Source organism: Oncorhynchus clarkii, chromosome 16 (genome assembly GCF_045791955.1).
Source record: "Oncorhynchus clarkii lewisi isolate Uvic-CL-2024 chromosome 16, UVic_Ocla_1.0, whole genome shotgun sequence".
In the NCBI taxonomy this organism is placed as follows: domain Eukaryota; kingdom Metazoa; phylum Chordata; class Actinopteri; order Salmoniformes; family Salmonidae; genus Oncorhynchus; species Oncorhynchus clarkii.
Genome location: NC_092162.1, coordinates 34,955,846 through 34,980,231, shown reverse-complemented (window position 1 = coordinate 34,980,231; position 24,386 = coordinate 34,955,846). Strand labels below are relative to the sequence as shown.

Below are 24,386 nucleotides of genomic sequence, written 5' to 3'. Positions count from 1 at the left end.
TCGTTAAACGTCCTAGAGTCGTCAGTGGTCAGCCATGTCTTTAGTGAGGCTTTTAGGTTCTCAAATACACCAAAAGAAAAACGAAATAATAGGTAATGGAAGAACTAAAACCGAAGTGTAAGCTATGAATTTGCATTGAGGTGGACACCTGTTCTGTGTTATAACTCAAAACAGACTCCAATTTGGGAAAGGTGAAGTCTGCCAATGCTACAGTGACTAGGCCTAAGCAAGAAGCAAAAAAAGCATTCACTATGGCCGGTCGTTCCATTCATTGCACATTCATTGTGTGTGCGGTACCAGACAAACAATGGTTACCCTTTTCAGGAAACGAGGTGCATGTCGCAAGTCACAACTTCACAGAGGAGCCATTTGTGTTTTTTGCCAGAAATGCCTTCTGGGACATGTGAACTTTCATGTGCCTTAATAACAAACTTGTATGCCATCTGTAAATACAAATAAAATAGTTATATTACAAGCCTTGTTGGTTAAGCCACATAAAGACAGCAACCTTCCCACTAGCCATGATTGGCTGAGATAATGAGTGGGCTGGACATGCCAAGAGAAGAGTTCAGATTGGTCTGCCATATAGGGCTTGTGTCTATTTGAGCTGGTCAGTCTGTTGGTAATCCTGTCAAACACAGCTTTAAAGAAATGTGTTGTGTAGTAGAGCTGCATAAGTGTTGCTCTCCACTTTCTGGAGGATCGAGTTTTGAAAATCAGTTGAATTAGAGTATGATAGTTAAAGAGATAGAGAAAACACCTGTCTCTGGATTACATCTTCAAACTATGGGCAACCGCGGTATGGCATTCCTGACAGGGAGACGCGTCCATCATGCATCATGATGTAAACAGATAAGATAGTCTAGCGTTAGCTAGCTACATTTTCCGATATTACACAGTTCTAATTTTGACAGAAAGTGGTTACATTTCAAGCTAAAGTGTACTGTTAGCCAGCTAGCTAACGTTGGCTGGCTGGCTCCCTAGCTGATGCTATTATTTGTTTCCCAGAGCTGTTTGCTATTCTAGTTAGAGCCTAATGTTAGCTAGCTAACATTGAACCTGGTTGGTTAGCTCCCAGCAGATTCATGCAGGGTAGTAATGACATGATTTGGCACCATGTTCATTGTTGTTTAACTAGCTAATGTTACCTGGGCGGCAGGTAAAGTTATGTTAAGTTAAGTTATGTGTGTGATCTTACACATTGTTTACCTAGCTAGGTTCATTGTTACCTAGCTAGCTAGCTACATGTCTTAAGCTAAAGTGTACAACACCCGTTGAATATGGCCGGTGTCAGTAAACATTGGCAAAAAAGCGTAATGAAATTGTTGCCAGCGGGGCAGGTTAGGCTGTTTTCGTGTTATCCAGAGGGAAACAAACCATCGGCCAGTGTGTCAAGTGTGCACTCTGAACGCTCTGAGAGCGAAACGAGATGGGTGGGGCTAAAGCTTAAGAGGGTGTGAATGATGCTAAATGGGTGTAGACAAAGAAGAGTTTTTCACTACATACCAAAACAATTCTCGAAAGTGAGTTTACATGTTGATCAACTTTCAAAGCAGAATTACTTTCCCATTGTTCCTCAAATGCAGTGTATGATATAGCATTTTGTAACCTCTTAGTCTCTACTTTTATCCAATGTAAAAAACTACATTTAGCTACATAAGACCAAATCCAGGTGGTGAGTCACATTTCATATGAAACGGAGGTATTCTTATTTCAGGGGAATGTACATCTCTTCTCCCCAACCATGTGCCATCACATGCATTCCACCAATACAGACACAGGGAAGCCAAAGAAAATGGCCATTAAAAGCACCACATCATCCATTCTAGCAATTTCGTGGTTAGGCTTCACAAAGTAAAAGTGCAGTATGACCCAACAAAAGCAAGAGTTCAATAACCCAAGGGGAATTTGAAACCTTCCAGCCATACAGTAGCCGCACTGCCTCAGTAGCTACCCATAGAATGTTTCAACAATTGATGTTGGCTATTGCCAAGTCTGGGAAGCACAGGAAATATACAGCATGGACCCGCCAAACACTCCCCTATTCACTCAAAATGGATTCTGCTGATATTGTGTTCTCTTATTGAGGTTCCTACCTGATGAGGGACTCTAGATTGAGATGAGAGGCACCCTTCTGGAAAACCAGCTCTTTTCAGTGGAGGGCCTTGGAATATGCATGGCATTTGGCAGCCCTTTCGCCAAGCAGAACAATGCCACTGTCTCTCAGAGGAAGAGGAACCTGAAAAAACACAGGACATTCCTTAGATGGGTGGATTAATGATGTGGCATTGCTCTAAAGCAGGGTTCTCCAACTACGGGGCGAGCCACGGGGTGTGCAGGCCTTTATTCCAGTTTATCACCACACCTGATTCAGTTAATAAGGGCCCAGATTGAGGATAGTGATGAGTTTATTATTTTAATTAGGTGTGTTACTGCAGGGCTAGAACGAAAGCTTGCACACCAAGTAGCTCTATCCAGGACTGGAGCTTAAAACCCATTCTATAGGGCCCTGCTCTGAATGTGAACCCACCTTATTGCTGTGCTCCATGAACATGGCCAGATTGAGCAGGGTTTGGGTGAACTCGACGATGTCCTGGAAGTTGAGGGCCACCTCGATGTTGCGGATCAACTCATCCTGCTGGTCCTCACTCAGCTCCAACCAGCACGACAGGGAGGCTGTAATGAACAGATCACTAACGATGGATGGGAGAATAAACATCCATTAGATCAGATCACAATCAGTATGATGGATTCTGGGGGTGAATGTTTCATCGTAATAGTGATAGTTTCATTCATTAAGCATTTTTTGGGCTCAAATCACTGTTACAGAAATAATGTTTTTTCTAATTGGATGCTTTGTGTATTTCGGTTAGATAGTTATGAATAAAGAATATTAAAAAATGTCATGCAATGGTGTTGTTTATGCACCTTTAGTCCATTGTAAGTCACAGTGAATTGCAAGTATCTTTGAATTGTAAATCTGCTGAATGGCCACATCATATTGGCTAGGCTTCAGAAAAATAAAAACAGCCTGTGGATGCAACACCAGTAAAGATAGGTCAGCAAAAAATATATGATTTGGTTTAAGAGTGGAAATGAGGACCTCTGTTGGAAAATGGGCGACTGCTTGGTGCTTGGAAGTGTGGTGGAGGGAGGGAATAGCTATACCTGGCCAGGGGAATGTAGATTTGGGCCAGCGACCATCACGAGTGCAGGACCACGCTCAGGCGCCTCAGCCACAATAATCACATTAATGCGCTTCATATGGTGTCAGTTGGGTGAGGGAAGAAATCAGCAGATCTGACAGGTCAGTGTCTCTCACTGTTCTGAAATGATTAGACGTGCTGTAACAAAGGCGCTTCAAAATCATTGTGCATTGGTGTCTTATGGAGAGAGAAATTTGGATGTAAACTGAGCAATACTGTCAAATACGTGTTTTATATATCAACCACAAACCGACTATTTGAAAAAGTACTTATCAACTCTGATCATGAAGTGATTTGATAATGAGCCTCTAAAACCAAAAGCACTACCTGTTTGAGGACAACAACAAAAACCAATTAGTTGAAATGGAAGCATAATTCAAGACACAGTTCAGGAATGGAAATGACATGTTATTTCTCCTGAGGGCCGTGGTGCTGACGTGGAGCTTCTTCACTGGCCCCGCCTCTGCTGTGTCGCTCATTTTCCTGTGCAGCTGGAAGATTAGAGGGTCCTCTTCCTCCTCTGCCAAAGTGTACCCCTGAGATAAACACGGTTACCATGATGATGCGCACACACACACTCAGTGAGCCCAGGGCTTCTAAACATCTGTTCTGCCCACAAGTTTAATTTCCTTCCTGCAGAGAAACACACTGTAAGCAAGGTGCCTCAATTAATCCTGGTCTATTACACTGTCTGATTAGTCTTGGAATTATAATTGTTCAAACTTGCCTCGTGCGTTTCTCACAGATTCAAACTTGCCTCGTGCATTTCTCACAGATTGCCTCCTCGCTAATCTCAACATATTTCATAACACGTGCTGTCCAAAAACGTGAGACCAAAAACTGACCTTGACGATCCGACAGATGAGCACATCATAGCGCTGGTGTTTGATCCTTCAACATCACGTTGTTCACCATGGGGATAAAGATCTGGTACTAAAGCAGGGAAGGAGAGGAAAAGAGGAGAGATAAGAGACACCCATGACAGACTGGCAAATCTTTTGATGGTTTGATCAAAAGCTGCTGCGGGGCCAGACTTCCCTGCATGTGGTGGGGTTGGATTTCTAAGGGGAGGGTGACATCATCGACTCTTAAAGAGTAACCCTCCCTACTGCCGCTGTGGAACTTTGTGATGGCACAGGAGTTGATTGAAGGGGTGTGCGTGAATGACTATGGGTGAATGATGTGCAAGCCGAGAATCCCAGTGACTCTGAAACATGGATAAACAACACCCCAAACACAGTTCAGCTACCAAAGTGCACTGGGAGAGTGTTGACAAGCTGAGAGGAACATCGAAATGGGAGCACTTCTGCCCTAAGCCCACCCATCAAGAGGTTCCTGTGGTTGGCCCTCCTATGTTGAACATAATAAATGGCTCCCTATCCACCGATGTGTACCAAACTCACTAAAATTGGCAGCAATAAAGCCTCTCATGATAAAGCCAAACCTTGAACCAGAAAATATAAAAAACTATTGGCCTATATAACTATAACTATTGGCCTCCCATTCCTCACAACATGTTTAGAAACAGCTGTTGTGCAGCAACTCACTGCCTTCCTGAAGATTAACAATGTATACGAAACGCTTCAGTCTGGTTTTAGACCTCATCATAGCACTGAGACTGCACTCGTGAAGGTGGTACATTACCTTTTAATGGCGTCAGACCGAGGCTCTGCATCTGTTCTCTTGCTCCTAGACCTTAGTGCTGCTTTTGACACCATCAATCATGACATTCTTTTGGAGAGGATAAGTTTTGGCCTGGTTTAGATCTTATCTGTCGGAAAGATATCAGTTTGTCTCTGTGGATGATTACAAATCAACTGAAAATGTTGATGTTCCTCATGGTTCCATTTTAGGACCATTGTTGTTTACACTATATATTTTACCTCTTGGTGATGTCTTTCGGGAAACATAAATGTTAACCTTCACTGCTATGCAGATGATACAAAGCTGTACATTTCGATGAAACATGGTGAAGCCACAAAATTGCCCTCCTTGGTAGCCTATGTTTCAGACATAAGGAAGTGGAAGGCGGCAAATGTTTTACTTTTAAACTCGGACAAAACCAAGATGCTAGTTCTAGGTCCCAAGAAACAAAGAGATCTTCTGTTGGATCTGACAATTAATCTTGATGGTTGTACAGTCGTCTCATATAAAACTGTGAAGGACCTCGGCGTTACTCTGGACCCGGATCTCTCTTTTGACGTAACATTGCAAAAATCTGAAGCTTTCTGTCCAAAAATGATGCAGAAAAATTGATCCATGCTTTTGTCACTCCTAGATTAGACTACTACAATGCTCTACTTTCCGGCAACCCGGGATAAAGCCCTAAATAAACTTCAGTGAGTGCTAAACACGGCTGCTAGAATCTTGACTCGAACCAAAAATGCTAATCATATTTCTCTGGCTTCCTTTTAAGGCTAGGGCTGATTTCAAGGTTATACTGCTAATCTACAAAGCATTACATGGACTTGCTCCTACACATCTCTCCGATTTGGTCCTGCCGTACATACCTACACGTACGCTACGGTCACAAGACGCAGGCCTCCTTATTGTCCCTAGAATTTCTAAGCAAACATCTGAAGGCAGGGCTTTCTCCTATAGAACCCCATTTTTATGGAATGGTCTGCCTATCCACGTGAGAGACGCAGACTGTCTCGCCCTTTAAGACTTTACTGAAGACTCATCTCTTCAGTAGGTCCTATGATTGAGGCACTGGAGCAAGAACTGCTGTCTCTGCCTGGCCAGTTCCTCTCTCTCCCCTGGGATTCTCTGCCTCTAACCCTTTTACAGGGGCTGAGTTACTGGCTTACTGGTGCTCTTCCATGCCGTCCCTAGGAGGGGTGCGTCATTTGAGTTGGTTGAGTCACTGACGGGATCATCCTGTCCAGGTTTGGCGCCCCCCTCAGGTTCATGCCGTGGGGGGTGATCTTCGTGGGCTATACTCAGCCTTGTCTCAGGGTAGAAAGTTGGTGGTTTGAAGATATCTAGTGGTGTGGGGACTGTGCTTTGGCAAAGTGGGTGGGGTCATATCCTGCCTGGTTTGCCCTCTTCAGGGGTATCATCGGATGGGGCCACAGTGTCTCCTGACCCCTCCTGTCTCAGCCTCCAGTATTTATGCTGCAGTAGTTTATGTGTCGGGGGGCTAGGGTCAGTCTGTTATGTCTGGAGTATTTATCCTGTCTTATGCGGTGTCCTGTATGAATTGAAGTATTCTCCCTCTAATTCTCTCTCTCCCTCGCCCTCCCCTCCCGGACCTGAGCCCTAGGACCATGCCTCAGGACTACCTGGCCTGATGACTCCTTGCTGTCCACAGTCCACCTGGCTGTGCTGCTGCTCTAGTTTCAACTGTTCTGCCTGCGACTATGGAACCCTGACCTGTTCACCGGACGTGCTACTGTCTCAGACCTGCTGTTTTCAACTCTCTCTACCGCATGTGCGGTCTCTAACACTGAATGCTCGGCTATGAAAAGCCAACTGACATTTACTCCTGAGGTGCTGACCTGTTACACCCTCTACAACCACTATGATTGTTATTTGACCCTCCTGGTCATCTATGAACGTTTGAACATTTTGGTCATGTACTGTTATAATCTCAACCCAGTACAGCCAGAAGAGGACTGGCAACCCCTCATAGCCTGGTTCCTCTCTAGGTTTCCTCCTAGGTTCCTGTCTTTCTAGGGAGTTTTTCCTAGCCACCGTGCTTCTACACCTGCATTGCTTGCTGTTTGGGGTTTTAGGCTGGGTTTCTGTATTGCACTTTGACATCGGCTGATGTAAAAAGGGCTTTATAAATACATTTGATTGATTGATTATGAACACATTTCCTCCATCCAGCCCAGATAGTTAATGAACAGAGTGTGACAACAAAACCTAAGACCCTGGCACTTTGTATCTAAGAAAGTAGGCCCCATTTCTTCGGTACAGTAAATTCTATAGTACAAATTGGTAAGAGGTGGGAAAGAAAATTTAACATGGAATGAAAATACTCATGTGAATCAGAGCTGTACTAAAAATGTACTTTTTGGGAGGCAGCAACATCTGGAGCTAGTCATCCAGGTTGGCACCTAACAGAGGAGCTGAAGACACAATAGAGCCAGTAGAGTTACAAAGGGTAATCTAAGGACCAGAGCTCATGGTACACCTAGTGGGAGCGACTGGTATAGGTAGCACACTATGCATCCTTATACTGGTATGATGGTCCAAAAATATAACAGGGCATGTGGTACGAAATAACTTGTTTTGCATCAGCAATGTCAATTGGGCGTTTGCATTTATAAAGCATACGGATGCAACCTGTACAGTATTGTTTGTGAGAAGTGATTGCCAATGCCAACATTCTCATCATCCAAAAGAGATTCTTCTTCTTCGTGGGTAGACCTTTTCTGTGGAACTAACTGATTTTCCTGTACACAATTTCTCAATGAGATGGGGCGGACAGCTCCCACAAATGATGGTTCTGTTTCCTTTTCTCTACTTGGACTAGGAAGGTAACCTGATTCTTTCTGGCTCTGCCATGACCCTCTGGTGATACGTATCGAGGTTAGACCTGCATCCCAAATGGCACCCAATTCCCTATATAGTGTACTACTTTTGACCAGAGCCCCCTTATTGGCTCTGGGGAAAAGTATGGCACTGTATAGGAAATCGGGTGCCATTTGGGACTTAACCCAGAATTCAGGTTCGAAAGACCATACCCAGACATAGTGTAGGGGGTTGAAACTAGCATGCTTCTGGTTAGCTGATATTCATCGCTGCCTTAGAGAAACAAGACAAGCGCTACAAAGGAGAGTTGAATAACTGTGGTGGGTTAGAGTGCGATGTTAACCCTATGGTCTATTTTCACCGCCGAGATTTGCTGTTTGAGGAAAACCTGTATTGTTGTCATTACTAAAATCGGTGAAATAGGAGAGTGCCAGCTATGCTTCATTGGCTGGGTTGTTGTAACGATGGTGCTTTGGCTAGAGTCAAAGAGTCACGGGGTGAGTTTTGATGGCAAACCCAAACAAATGGTAACTGGAAGAACAGGAAGTAAACTGGTCTGTGATGGAGAGCTGTTGCTGCAGTAGATAAATCATTTATCAGGTTTGTAAGATCATTACATTTTATGTTTCCTCAAATCCTCAGACTGTATATTTCACTAACCATGACTGCAGCTGTACAATTACAATGCGTGTTGATGTAGTCATCATTGGTTACAGGAAAAACAAGTTTTCAGAACAAATATTAATGAGCGCACCGGCACATTACCTCTATGGTGCTGGGAAAATAAAGCACCCGACATAGTCCAAAGTGATAAGACTCCCACACTCACATTACCTCTATGTGGTGCTGGGAGAAAAAAGCACAAGACATAGTCCAAAGTGATGAGACTCCCACACTCACATTACCTCTATGTGGTGCTGGGAGAATAAAGCACACGACATAGTCCAAAGTGATGAGACTCCCACACTTACATTACCTCTGTGGTGCTGGGAGAAAAAAGCACACGACATAGTCCAAAGTGATGAGACTCCCACACTCACATTACCTCGGTGATGCTGGGAGAATAAAGCACACGACATAGTCCAAAGAGATGAGACTCCCACACTCACATTACCTCTGTGGTGCTGGGAGAAAAAAGCACACGACATAGTCCAAAGTGATGAGACTCCCACACTCACATTACCTCTATGTGGTGCTGGGAGAATAAAGCACACGACATAGTCCAAAGTGATGAGACTCCCACACTCACATTACCTCTATGTGGTGATGGGAGAATAAAGCACACGACATAGTCCAAAGTGATGAGACTCCCACACTCACATGACCTCTGTGGTGCTGGGAGAAAAAAGCACATGACATAGTCCAAAGTGATGAGACTCCCACACTCACATTACCTCTGTGGTGCTGGGAGAAAAAAGCACACGACATAGTCCAAAGTGATGAGACTCCCACACTTACATTACCTCTATGTGGTGCTGGGAAAATAAAGCACACGACATAGTCCAAAGAGATGAGACTCCCACACTCACATTACCTCTGTGGTGCTGGGAGAATAAAGCACACGACATAGTCCAAAGTGATGAGACTTCCTTACTACATCTGTGGTGCTGGGAGAATAAAGCACACGACATAGTCCAAAGTGATGAGACTCCCACACTCAAATGTAACTCTGCATGTCTGTGTCGGACCAGACATTTATGTCATTGCTGGCTAAGGCAATGGGATAAATGAGCGGGCAATGACATAACTGGATCGATATACACATCCAGAGGTAAATGTCATTTCAACCAGTTCTGCCCGCTGACACTTTCTTGGAAAGGTCCTATTCTGACCAAAAGGTGGGCAAGCAATCCCCCAGAAGTAAATCTGTGTGGAGGTAGATGACGTTATCCTCATGACCTTACCATGATGGTCAAACGGCAGCCCTTGCTCATGTCGTGCATGAAGACGTACAGCAGTGTGGAAGGAGCTGCAGCAGGTAGAGTTTGAACTCGTCCCCTAGGGCCACTGCAATTTGCTCAATCATTGCATTCAGAAAGTATTCAGGCCCCTTGACTTTTTCCATGTTTTGTTACGTTACAGCCTTATTTTACAATTGATTAAATAGTTGTTTTCCCTCAATCTACACCTGAGCCAGGTTTTTCTCTAGGGTTTTGCTTGCGCTTAGCTCCATTCCGTACATTTTTTATCCTGAAAAACTTCCCAGTCCTTAAAAATTACAAGCATACCCATGAAATGATACAGTCACCACTATGCTTTGACAATAAGGAGTACAGTAAGGTGTTGTATTGGATTTGCCCCAAACATAGTGGTTCTTCCTTTAAAAGTTTGGAGCTTTACATTTTGTGGTAGATGGTGGCAGATTATGGTAAATTGCGTCATTCTGGCAACAATGGCTGACACCTTGCCATAAAATTCTGCGGCACCCGGCAAGCTGTGCTGCAGTGCACGGCAACTTTTAAAGGAAGAACCACTGTAAGTTTGTTTTCAGGACAAGACGTCAATTGCTTTGCCAAAATGATTGCAATACATTGCCTTGTTGCAAACAGGATGTATGTTTTGGAATATTTTTTATTCTGTACAATCTTCCTTCTTTTCACTTGTCAGTTAGGTTAGTTAGTAGTGGAGTAACTACAATGTTGTTGATCCATCCGCAGTTGTCTCCCATCACAGCCTTTAACCTTTCACTGTTTTAAAGTCACCATTGGCCTCATGGTGAAATCGCTCGACTGTTCCCTTCCTCTCCGGCAACTGAATTAGGAAGGATGCCTGTATCTTTGTAGTGACTGGATGTATTGATTCACCATCCAAAGAAATTAATAACTTCACGTTATTCAAAGGAATATCTGCTTTATTTTTACCCCTCTACCAGTAGGTGCCCTTCTTTGCGGGGAATTGGAAAACCTCCCTGGTCTTTGTGGTTGAATCTGTGTTTGAAATTCACTGCTCGACTGAGGGACCTTACAGACAATTGTATGTGTGCGTTACAGAGATGAGGTAGTTATTCAAAACTCATGTTTAACACTATTATTGCACACAGAGTGAGTCCATGCAACTTATATGACTTGTTCAGCAAATGTTTACTCCTGAAATTATTTAGGCTTGGCATGACAAAGGGGTTGAATACTTGACTTTTAAAACATTCAGATAATCTTTTAAATTTGTAACAATTTCGAAAAACATTCCACTTTGACATTATGGGGTATTGTGTGTAGGCCAGTGACCAAATTATTATTTTTTAAATAAAAAAAAACATACGTTTTAAATTCAGTCTGTAGCAATATAATATAGAAAAAGTCAAGCGGTGTGAATACTTTCTGAAGGCACTGTATGTGAAAGTACAGAACCTGTATTTGTTTGTAGCAAGTTAAATAAACATATCATTTGTTGCAATATTGAAGTTACACAGGGAACGGACATATTGGGATTTGACAGCGAACAGTAAAGTTAACCGAACTATACATTTTGGCACGTCTTTCATGCCAACAAGACAAAGCATATTGAAACCACAACTTATATCTCCTTTAGAGTAGTCTTTATTTCAGCCATTCATATTCACAAAATTGTAATAGTCTCTTTCAGTTTGAAACAGGGAAATGCGATACGTATGTATTCGGAATTTATAGATTAAACAAATGCAAATCATAGTGCTGTGATGTTGATTATAGTATAAGCATCAGTATTAAGTAAATGTATCTTTACATCTTGCCATCTGAAGGCATTGATAATCAATAGAATGGATTTTAACGGTAGAAGAGTAACACAGCTGCTTCAGTAATCTCCTTTGATGAACTCCATTCTGTGTTGGTACCATAGCCATTCCAGTCAAAGCCTGGGAAGTCACCACACTGACGAGGGGCCTGATCAGGGAAGTGTCCACCACCACCAATACAGTAATGTTCAGTGTCGCAGCGAGTGTTTGGCTTTGGTTTGACCCCAGAGCAGATAGCCATGGCTGCACGTTCATTATTTATTGGTCTGAAAGTAATGAAGCCAGGCTCAAACTGGTTTCTTAAGTTGGGCCCGTAAAAATTTCTGGTGGTCTCTATGTTCCCAAAGTCATACACGATTGGAATGGCAGGTCCTGTGTTGCCACATGCCCCAGCATTATATCTCACTGGGTAGAGCTTAAAGAGTTGGTGCAGGTTTCCCCCATAAATGGTGAGAAAGCGTCTCTCTGTGTGGTAGCGGAGGATGGCGGCTATGTTCCAGTGTTCCATAGGGGAGTTGTTGGGAACGTGCCACACCGACATGTCTTCTGCCACAATGTCATAATAGCCAGGATTTTTGAAGTCATCTGAGGTGGCACCATCTGTGGTTCCAAAAGTAACCATGTTGGCCCAGTTTGCATCTCCGTCTGGCCAGTTAGGGTTGCTGCCTTGCTGGCTAGACCAACGGTCACCCACTGTGCACTTCCCATACATGTTGTTCTCGTGCACACTCGCCACAAGTGTCCAGCCACCGCCAGTAGTAGTCATGTCGCAGAAGGTCTGGTAGATCCCCCCGTTGGCTGTGGTGAGGTAGTACAGCCCATCTTCTTTTTGGTCATATCTGTCTCTTATTTCCTTACAGCTTTTGGCAATGAAACTGGCCCTATTTCTCAGCCTCTCCAAACCGTTCAAGACTGTTGTGGCTCCTGGAGCCTCTGCATGCCCATTTTCTTGTAATGCTTTTACAAATTGAGGCAGTTGCACCATCAGTAGATGGATCATCATCAGGAGAAAACAATGCTTAATTTATCCTCAGTAAAGTATCTGTTCAGTATCGTGCTCTAGTCTCTTTGACAGACTGGGCAAAGACCAGTTCAACATCCAAATGGAGTTAATATTTGATTGTTGTCAATAGGGTTGCTAAATTCCGGTATCTTTCTCAATCTGGAGGTTTACCAAAAACCCTGGTTGGAAGATTCATAGAAATCAGATGGGAATAAGCAGGAAATCCAGAATCCTCCAACGGTTTTCTGGAATTTTAACCCTTTACACTCATGGGAAGAGGTCTATATGGATAGGGCTAAATTTAAATGTTTCTTAGAGAAGAAATGTGGAAAGCATATGCATAACCATGGTAGAAAAAAGGGAGCAGTTGAGATTATTAGACTAAAAGGTGAGGAAAACAATTTTGAAAACATTTTGTCACTTAGCCTATCAGAAGCCCTCTAAAGCCATGACATCATTTTATGGAATTTACCAAGCTGTTTAAAGGCACAGTCAACTTAGTGTATGTCAACTTCTGACCCACTGGAATTGTGATACAGTGAATTATAAGTGAAATAATCTGCTCTAAGCAATTGTTGGAAAAATTACTTGTGTCACGCACAAAGTAGATGTCCTAACAGACATGCCAAATCTATAGTTTGTTAACAAGAAATTTGTGGAGTGGTTGAAAAATGAGTAAATGACTCCAATCTAAGTGTATGTAAACATCCGACTTCCACTGTACATGTATATGTAGTTATTACCATGCATGAGATCCCCACATTGTAGCCTATACATTTAATATATTCACTGATCATGTACTCTACCTTGATAAATAAAGGTGCAGTTCAGGTATGAATTAGATTATTTTTCAGTCATATCCAATACCAGGAGTATCAAACTCCATTCTTTGAATGATGCTGTGTCTGCATGTACGTATTACAATTATACACTTCAACAGTGTTTAGCACTCCTGGGACATCAATGATTACACATTGTAACTATGCAATAGACTAGAAACATGATTTAAGTAAAGGCTGATTTTTTATTAATATATACAGAAAAAAACAGTACACCACACTTCCTATGCATATCTAACTCCCTTCATCTGCATTAATCTGAGGACACATGATAGTTTTTCAATTAGATACTTCATTTCAACCAGCGGAGAACGCAAAACGCTTTATTGAAAGAAGTTCATTGTCCAGATGTTTTAAATACATAAATGCATTATAGTTATGATAATTGTAATATTATAAAAAAGTTCAATGCACATACGGTGTATATTATAAAAACGAGGAAGAAAGAGGTTGGGAGAGAGGTGATTAGACTGAAAGGGAAAGAGATAAGAACAGCGCCAGACAGCATATGATTAATGAATTACAGTGCTACCCTAATTATCTTTCAGTTCTTACAAATGCAGTGTCTCCTAACCAGACGAGAGACAGAGAGAGAGCATGATTAAGCCTGTTTTTTTTTTATTCTAACAAGGTCAGTCATCACAATCATCAGGAGGTGAAATGCAAAACCGACCTTGGATCATTTAAACTGGGACTACAACATCTAAATGTCAATGTAAAGCATCTCTTTAATAATACTTCCTGTTGACCCGACCAAGTGACCTCCCAATGATCATGCTGTGCCCTGTCAGCCAGTTCAGATGAGGGGTTCACCAAAACAGCTGATATAACCTAGAGGATTTAGGGAGAAGGATGAAGTGAAGAGATTGTGTGTGTGTGTGCTCACCTGGTGTCCACACTAAGTGACAAGAGTACTTTATGCTTGAAAAACAGACACGAGGACAAACAATAGAAGATAACGTCAATAGTCGATTCTGTATGTGACGCAGACACCTATCGGAATGTACCTGAAACATTTAAATAGAGGGCTATGAGTCTCACCACTTGGTTATTGCAAGGCTAACCCCACAGGGAAATCATGACTTGGCAGCAACAGATAAACACAGCTATTTTCACTGGACTATGTGGTGTAAATCTGAAAATTGGCAGGCTGATATCTTAAGTTTTTTTAATTTAATGCATGCGAGACAGGTTCCATGTACAACAAGACCAGGCGGAGATGGAGAGAAAAAGAACATAGAACAGTTTAATTACCTCTGGTTGTGGACAATTGCCAGCAATAAACGCTTCACGGCCTGGTCCCCAGACAGTGAACATCTGGCAATATCTACATTTTCGACCCCTTGATCAGCTCGCTCTCTGAAAGTAAAGAAAATAGCTTATTTTTTGTAGATATGAAAACAATAACTGAGATATGACCTTTCAATCTAAAGCAGCAGATGTCATTTTCAGGATACGTCAATACAGCACAGAAAGATTAACACCAGACTGGTATTGTGGTTGTTCATCAGGTGATGGGAAATATGCAATGATACCTGCATCATCTACACGCTGCAAAGACTCCTTAACTCTTCGTGACAGACATTGTCTTCTTTCATCCTTCTGTAAACAAAGCTAACCATTACACTGCCATGAAATATGATTATATATCGACTATGAAACAAATGACATGGCCTGCTTATGAGTTGCCATGAAAGAAAGTTAGATGAATTGAACTGAAGATGGTGAGAACAGGTGTTTGCAGCTAAATGCTTTTGGTTATCTTGAGAATAATAATTGCATGATTTATCATTCTGCGGTATGCATGTACTGTATGTAATAGAATGATATGAACTGACACTGAATCGTAGGAGCTAACTAGGAGGAGCTAAATCCAACCAGGCTGTGGGAAATCTGAGGCTTGTAGTTTTTTTTTAACTCAGCCCCTGTCGTAGATAGTGGGATATTGGTTATGTTGCACTTCCTAAGGCTTCCACTAGATGTCAACCGTCTTCTTTAGAAACTTGTTTGAGGATTCTACTATAAAGGAGGGGCTCATGAGAGCTATTTGAGTCAGTGGTCTGGCAGAGTGCCTTGGGCTCATGACTCGCGGTCACGAGAGAGTTAGCTCTCGTTCCATTGCTTTTCTACAGACAATGGAATTCTCCGGTTGGAACATTATTGAAGATTTGTTAAAAACATCCTAAAGATTGATTCTATACTTAGTTTGGCATGTTTCTACGACCTGTAATATAACTTTTTGAACTTTGTCCGACTGGACCTGAACGCGCGTTTGGATATGTTTACCAAACTCCCTAACAAAAGAGGCTATTTGGTCATAAATGATGGACATTATCGAACATTTATGGTGGAACTGGGATTCCTGGGAGTGCATTCTGATGAAGATCAAAAGGTAAGTGAGTATTTATAATGCCATTTCTGACTAATGTTGACTACCCAATATGGCAGATATCTTTTTGGCTGCTTTGTTGTCTGAACGCTGTACTTAGATTATTGCATGGTTTGCTTTTTCCGTAAAGTTAAAAAAATATATTTTCATCAACATTTATGATGAGTATTTCTGTAATTTGATGTGGCTCTCTACAAAATCAATGCATGTTTTAGAACTACTGAACGTAACGCGTCAATGTAAACAGATTAAGTTCATATTTATATAAAAACAATCAAACAAAACATACATGTATTGTGTAACATGAAGTCCTATGAGTGTCATCTGATGAAGATCAAAGGATAGTGATTCATTTTCTCCATTTGTGCTGGTTGAGAGAATGCCAAGAGCATGCGAAGTTGGCCTCCCGAGTGGAGCAGCGGTCTAAGGCACTGCATCGTAGTGGTTAAGGCGTCATTACAGACCAGTCATTCGAACCCAGGCTGCGTTACAGCCGGCCCGATAGACCCATGAGGTAGCGCACAATTGGCCCAACGTCGCTCGGGTTAGGGGAGGGTTTGACCGGCAGGGATTTCCTTGTCCCATCAGGCTCTAGCGACTAATTGTGGCGGGCCGGGCGCCTGCAAGCTAATCCCGGTCGCCAGCTAGTCAGTGTTTCCTCCGACACATTGGTGTGGCTAGCTTCTGCGTTAAGCGAGCAGTGTTTCAAGAAGCAGTGCAGTTTGGGAGGGTTGTGTTTCGGTGACGCATGGCTCTCGACCGTCGCCTCTCGAGTCCGTAGGTGAGTTGTAGTGAGGGGACAAGACTAACCACCAATTGAGGAAAATAAGCAGTAAAAAGTACAAATAAAACGGTCATAAAAAAATTAAATAAGTGTGCAAAGCTGTCAAGCCAAAGGGTGGCTACTTTGAAGAATCTAAAATATATTTTGATTTGTTTAACACGTTTTTGGTTACTACATGATTCCAGATGTGTTTCATAGTTGATGTCTTTACTATTATTCTACAATGTAGAAAATAGTAAAAATAAAGAAACACTGAAAATGAGTAGGTGTCAAACTTTTGACTGGTACTGTATAGCATGTTCCTGTACTGAATTCCAATGTAGGCCATTTTCAATCCATATACGGGAACAAGTGTAAAGGGTTAGGAAAGTTAATGGTTCAACACGGGTCATCTACAAACGTGAAATAAACCGTGAGACCTTATTTTATTATATTTTGCCTAATCATACAGGTAACTTACTCCCCTGCCCTGAGCGACTAAAGTGAAATCATTTTATAATACCTTTGGATAGCCTATTTCTTTCAGCATTGAAACTGAGAACTGTCTTGTTTTTAGCTTATCATTCATATAGGGCCCATCTGTTGGGCTACTTAGATACCTTTTCAAATTCTACAAGTATGACTAATTGCTCATGTAGAACCAACATTTGATACTTCTTGATTTGATGAGCTAATATTTTATATAAGGGGCATGATAGAATGCATTCTGAAAACATTCCAACCCCTTGACTTTTTCCACTTTGTTACGATACATCTTTATTCTAATATTGCTTAAATAAAAACAAATTCTCAAAAGCGAAAACCGGTTTAGAAATGTTTGTAATAATTCAGACCGTTCGCTATGAGACTCAAATTGAGCTCAGGTGCATCCTATTTCCATTGATCATCCTTGAGATGTTTCTTCAAGTTGGAGTCCACCTGTGGTAAATTCAATTGATTGGACATGATTTGGAAATGCAGGCACCTGTCTATATGAAAGGTCCCACACTTGATGTCAGAGCAAAAACCAAGCCGTGAGGTCGAAGGAATTGTCCGCAAAGCTCCGAGACAGGCTTGTAGATCTGGAGAAGGGTACCAAAACATTTCTGCAGCATTGAAGGTTCACAACACAGTGACCTACATTGTTAAATGGAATAAGTTTGGAACCAACAAGCCTCTTCCTAGAGCTGGCTGCCTGTCCAAAGTGAGCAATCGGGGGAGAAAGGCCTCGGTCTGGGAGGTGATCAAGACCTCTATGGCACTGATGGAGCTCCAGAGTTGCTCTGTGGAGATGGGATAAACTTCCAGAAGGACAACCATCTCTGCAGTACTCCACCGATCACGCCTTTATGCTAGAGTGGACAGACGGAAGCCAATCCTCAGTAAAAGGCACATGACAGCCCGCTTGGACTGAGAAACAATATTCTCTGGTCTGATGAAACCAAGATTGAGCTCTTTGGCCTGAATGCCAAGTGTCACATCTGGAGGAAACCTGGCACGGTGAAGCATGGTGGCGGCAGCATCATGCTGTGGGGATGCTTTTCAGTGGCAGGGACTGGGAGACTAGTCAGGAGAGGGAAAGCTGAACACAGCAAAGTACAGATAAATCCTTGATGAAGACCTGCTCCAAAGCACTCAGGACCTCAGACTGGGGCGCAGGTTCACCTTCCAACAGGACAACAACCCTAAGCACACAGCCAAGACAACACAGGAGTGGCTTTGGGCAAATCTCTGAATGTCTTTGAGTGGCCCAGCCAGAGCCAGGACTTGATCATCTCTGGCAAGACCTAAAAATAGCATTGCTCCCCATACAACCTGACAGAGCTTGAGGATTTGCAGTGAATAATGGAAGAAACTCCCCAAGTACAGGTGTGCCAAGCTTGTAGCATCATACCCAAGAATACTAGAGGCTGTAGTCGTTGCCAAAGGTGCTACAACAAAGTACTGAGTAAAGGGTCTGAAAACGTTTGTAAATTCTGTTTTTATACATTTGCAAAGAGGTCTACACCGGCTTTTGCTTTGTCATGAGGTGGTGCACAGTGTTTCCTCTGAAAAATTGGTGTGGCTGGCTTCCGGGTTAAGCGAGCAGTGTTTCAAGAAGCAGTGCGGCTTGGCGGGGTCGTGTTTCGGTGACGCATGGCTCAACTGTCACCTCTCCTGAGTCCGTACAGGAGTTGCAGCGATGGGACAAGACTAACTGCCAATTGGATATCATAAATTGGGAGAAAAAAAGGGCTAAAAAGAACCAAAAAAAATGTGTATGTAACCAAATGTGGAAAAAGTCAAGGGGTTTGAATACTTTCCGAAAGCACTGCATCTCTTTAATTTGACTAATAAGTAGACAAAAGGTGGAAATATGTTTGATTATTTTTTATTTTTTTAAAGAGCACTTCCCAAGCCAAAACTCTTTGCTTCACAGTCACAATACCCTAGGTGACCAAGAACAGCCCTGTCTGCTGCAGTGAGCAGGGTTTGGTTTTACAGGCGAGTCGAGGAAACAGATGTCTGATATTAAACGTTTAATTGCCCAGTGAAGGAGTTGAGTTTCAACCCCTAACGCAAGTCCCAGTCTGTATAAATTGCCCCTCCCTTTACGCTGTAGTTTAGAAGCCAAACGCAATAGATGGGCACTTGGGCAGAGCGCCCGTGTTCCTTTGGATAGGTAAGTATTTCTATCGCCTTGTTTTATTTTAACTACGCAAAATCAGTTAAGAACAAATTCTTATTTTACAATGACAGCCAAACCTGGCCTAACCCAGACAATGGGTCAATTGTGCACCGCCCTATGGGACTCAAGGCGGTTGTGATACAGGCCGGGATCGAACCAGGGTCTGTAGTGACACCTCTAGTACTGAGATGCAGTGCTTTAGACCGCTGCACCACTCGGGAGCAGTATATGGGACCTTTACTAGGCCCTACACAATGTGGAGATTAATGGAGACGCAAACAACATCAGGATCTAGGCCATGGTGGAGAAGACGGCCAAAGACCACTTTTGCTGCTGCCCTATGTGCCAGCCAGAGAAATGGGGATGAGTGAGTGTTGCTCCCCTAGTCTAGACTGACAGTCTTTAGGTGACAAAATTGCATAGTGGTGTCAAATCTGTAAATTCTCTCAGATTACCACTGCGCTGCACAGTACAACTGTAGATAGCAGCTGGTCAAAGTCATGATGTCTCCTTCATGCAGTGGTATGAAGTACTTACAGTACTACTTTTTTTGGGGGGGGGAATCTGTACTTTATTTTTGACAACGTTTACTTCACTACATTTGTAAAGAAAATAATGTACTTAACTCCATACATTTTCTCTGGCACCCAAAAGCAGGACAGAAATTGTGAAATTCACACTAAAAGAAAACATCCCTGGTCATCCCTATTGCCTTTGATCTGCCGGACTCACTAAACAAATGCTTTGGTTGTAAATTGTGTCAGTGTTCACCTGGCTATAAGTATATTTTAAAAAACGAAATACATTTAAATGGTCCCGTCTGGGTCGCTTAATATAAGGAATTTGAAATCATTTATACTAAGTTTTGAAACTTAAGTATATTTTCCGCAATTACATTTATTTTTGATATTTAAAACCAAACACCTTTACTCAAGTAGTATTTTACAGAGTGACTTCATTTTACTTGACTCATTTTCTATTAAGGTATCTTTACTTTGACAATTAGGTATGACCATTTCTTCACCAATGTCTTCATGGGACCTGAAGTGTTGTCACCCCCCCGAACACATACAGTATCTAGGTTAGTGTGAGTTACATGGCGTCAGAGCATGCAGAGTACTGTTGGAACTGGGGCATTTTATCAGATCTCTGAGCTGTAACATCATACCATTATCATTCTTGAGGCCTTGGTGTCCAACTCTTGGCCTGGATATTGCATTCACTGGGGTGGTGGTTCAGGTTAAGTGCTGCACCTAGCCCAGTACTTCCTACCACAAAGGAGCAGCAATGGAGCCACATGCAGATCTGCAGCCACAAGTTGAAGACCCCTAACATAGCCAATTGCTTTCCAGCACTGAAGCAGGACCTGCAGTATCCCCAGTGCACCGCAGCAGCCAACTGCCATAGACTATAGCTGCTCCAGACACTGACCTTGATGTAACCATATCCTCCGTTGGAGAGCCTCAATTCCAAACTGAGCCCTTTTAGCAGGCCTGCTAAAACTATTACTGTCCACAGAGCCCAAAGTCACAGCGCATCTGTGTGTTAGTGACGAATACATTAGTTCAGAAGTTTGGGGTCACTTAAAATTTGCTTTCCTTTCAAAAACAAGGACATGTTTCTCCATTAAAATAACATAAAATTGATTAGAAATGCAGTGTAGACATTGTTAATGTTGTAAATGACTATTGTGGCTGGAAACGGCAGATTTTTGTGGAATATCTACATAGGCGTACAAAGGCCCATTATCAGCAACCACCACTCCTGTGTTCCAATGGCATGTTGTGTTAGCTAATCCAAGCATATCATTTTCAAAGGCTAATTGATCATTAGAAAACCCTTTTGCAATTATGTTAGCACAGCTGAAAACTGTTGTCCTGATTAAAGCAGCAATAAAACTGGCCTTCTTTAAACTAGTTGAGTATCTGGAGCGTCAGCATTTGTAGATTCAATTACAGGCTCAAAATGGCCAGAAACAAAATACCTTTCACTCAGTCTATTCTTGTTCTGAGAAATGAAGGCTATTCCATACTAGACATTGCCAAGAAACTGAAGATCTCATACAACGCTGTGTACTACTGGCAAACTGGCCCTAACCAGAGTGGGAGGCCCCGGTGCACAACTAAGCAAGAGGACAAGTACATTTGGGTTTCTAGTTTGAGAAACAGACCTCGCAAGTCCTCAACTGGCAGCTTCATTAAATAGTACCGGCAAAACACCAGTCTCAATGTCAACAGTGAAGAGGATGGGATGCTGGCCTTCTAGGCAGAGTTGCAAAGAAAAAGCCATATCACAGACTGGCCAATAAAAAGTCAAGATTAAGATGGGCAAGAACACAGACACTGGAATTCTGCCTAGAAGGCCAACATCCCGGAGTCGCCTCTGCATTGTTGATGTTGAGAATGGTGTTTTGCCGGTACCATTTAATGAAGCTACCAGTTGAGGACTTGTGAGGCATCTGTTTCTCAAACTAGTCACTGAAATGTACTTGTCCTCTTGCTCAGTTGTGCACCGGGGCCACCCAATTACTCTATTCTGGTTAAAGCCAGTTTGCACTGTTCTGTGAAGCGAGAAGTACACAGCATTGTACGAGATAGTTTCTCCCATTGAATAGCCTTAATTTCTCAGTACAAGAATAGACTGAGTTTCAGAAGAAAGGTATTTTGTTTCTAGCCATTTTGAGCCTGTAATCAAACCAACAAATGCTGATGCTCCAGATATTCAACTAGTCTAAAAGCCAGTTTCATTCCTTCTTTAATTAGCACAACAGTTTTCAGCTGTGCTAAAATAATTGCAAAAGGGTTTTCTAATAATCAGTTAGCTGACAAAGTACAAATCTGTCGTTCTGCCCCTGAACAGGCAGTTAACCCACTGTTCCTAGGCCGTCATTGGAAATAAGAATTTGTTCTTAACTGACTTGCCTAGTTAAATAAAGGTAAAAAAATAAAAAAATAAAAAATAATTCAAGTTTCATTTTAAAAGGCTAACAAAGTGCCATTAGAACACAGAACAGATTGTTGCTGATAAATGGGCCTCTGTACGCCTATGTAGATATTCCATTAAAAAAAATCTGCCGTCTCCAGCTGCAAAAGCAATTTACAACAATGTCTACACTGGATTTCTGATGATATTTGATGTTATTTTAAAATGTACAAAAAGTGCAAAAAAAACAAGGACATTTCTAAGTCACCCCAAACGTTTGAACGGTAGTGTAGGTCCCGATTGACATTTTCCATGCAATGCTCCCGGCAAATTGATTCACATATGACAAAACATTTTTTTTAAAGTTGCAGATAAAAATAAAAAAAGCTTGTCATTTTTGCAAGCCGTTTCATCTCTAGACTGAGTAAAGAGAAGGCGCCACAGGAGGCTGCATATGTTATTATCTTGGAGGACTGAATTCACTTCGGGGAGATCAGTCTATCACACAGAATCGAGTACTTCCTCCATGAGAAAGATGAGTGATTTACGGTGTGGGTATAATGCATAAATGTAATATATACATGAATATGAGTAAAACATTCACTCTCAATCTACAATGGACAGTGTAGCCTAATCCTGTGACCCAAATGACGTCAAGGCGTTGGTCTCACCAGTGCATGGGCCATTAGGAATTTTATATGACCTATAAAATCATTACAAAGCCATATACATCAGGATTTATGGGAAAAACTCCAAGCCTTGGGGCCAAATATGTGGGTCACTTCACTTTGTCTGAACGGAGGTCAGCCTCCCCGTGTTGGATCTTTTGGTTCGCAATCAGACAAAGTGTGCAGACGTACAAAGACACTTGGGCTCAGACAGGTTGTAAAGCCATAAATTCTGTTGACATTGCTAGGCCTCAGCAGTGCCCTACATGCAGCAGATTCCAGTGATAATAAAGTCAATCAGTGGATATGGCCATTTGTTAGCCCAGCTCATAGCTGCAATTGGGTACTCGTGGCAGCTAGAACCGGGACCTTTGGTAACGCAAATAGCTTTTCTCTAGTGTAAAGTCAATACCACAGAAAAAGTATACAAAATAAAAAAAACAGGTGAACTCTACCTACCAACAAAACTAATGTGTGTATATGTGTGTATGCGTGCGTGTGAGAGAGAGAAGAGGTGTTAAAGACAGCGGCCGGAGCTCACCGGTGTCCTGGCTGGACTTGGAATCCGAGAGGCTGACGGCCGAGGCGTCTCGTGACTGGCCGATGTTCACCTTCTGCTTGTAGTGGTCCAGGGCTCCAGCAAGCCCAGCAGACGAAAAGCCTGATGGAGAGAGCCACAATATTAGACCATATGACATCTCTATCGACAGAACATTAGATCAGTGGAGAAAGCCGGTGTAGTAACATGTGAGATGGTGAAACAAAGAGCATTTTCCACCTCATTCTTAACTAGGAGTGTAATTCAAAGGTGTTACCACACCTAGGGCTATATTAGTGTTGTGAATCTTGACAGCTGCATCTGGCGTCATACAAAACATTTTGTGCTGTCGCTTTGAGTTTAACCATTGCTTCTATGAAACTGTGGGTGAATCCCAAATGGAGTCACAATGGAGAATGAAGAGTACTTGTAGTATTTGTTTTAGGGCTCCACCACGTATCCCCTGCTGGCAACCTGTTTGCCTGAAGTCCACAGTGTCACCTGGTGGAAAGGAAAAAGTGTTACCACACTGAGAATGTCATCAAATCACAAATACATCTGAAGCCATAATAGTACCATAAAATGCCTGCTAACAGTACTGTGTGGAATATGATCAATACAATAGCATCCTTTTGAAAGCATGTAAATATAATAACACCAGATATTACAAGAGATGGTTGGGGGAAAGGCTTGCAATTGAAGATAATGTGAGAAAAAAATATTAACTTATGCCTATACAATTGCACATACGTACTCTTCTCTTGGCTAGGGAAGAGGATTCACAGAGCATGTCCATGATGATGGGGAACAGCTCATCCATCCACTTCCTCATCTCCAACCTGTTCACCTGGAGGGCCTGGTGTCAACAACCAAATCAGAGCTTGCCTCTGGTGCAAAGAGGCCATCTATCCTTGCATAGCTAATTTACAGCAAGCCTACAATGCACCTCACCTATCAGATATACAACTTACTGTATTCAGTCTGTCATTTCGCTCCACTCGGCCTGTGTTGTTCACAATTCACAATTCCGGGATTGCCAATGCTTAACATAATACAGTGCATAAACAGTACACTGTTTTTATAATTGTCGTAGCCTAGGACGTGTCTAGTAGGGAGAAAACATCTTGGAGAGTGACAATCAAAAGAAATCAATTGTGAAAATACAAGGTTGATTCCCACAGGGGATCCCAAAGTTG

The 24,386-nt window shown here is 42.3% G+C and overlaps 1 protein-coding gene across 1 annotated transcript; it reads right to left on the bottom strand.

Moving 5' to 3' along the window:
• Positions 1 to 11,206: 11,206 nt before the first annotated feature.
• LOC139367573 (intelectin-like) lies at positions 11,207 to 12,472 on the bottom strand. The gene has a single exon (XM_071105827.1). The coding sequence runs from the start codon at positions 12,401 to 12,403 to the stop codon at positions 11,432 to 11,434; it is 972 nt and encodes a 323-aa protein (XP_070961928.1). The 5' UTR covers positions 12,404 to 12,472; the 3' UTR covers positions 11,207 to 11,431.
• Between the last annotated feature and the right edge of the window lie 11,914 nt (positions 12,473 to 24,386).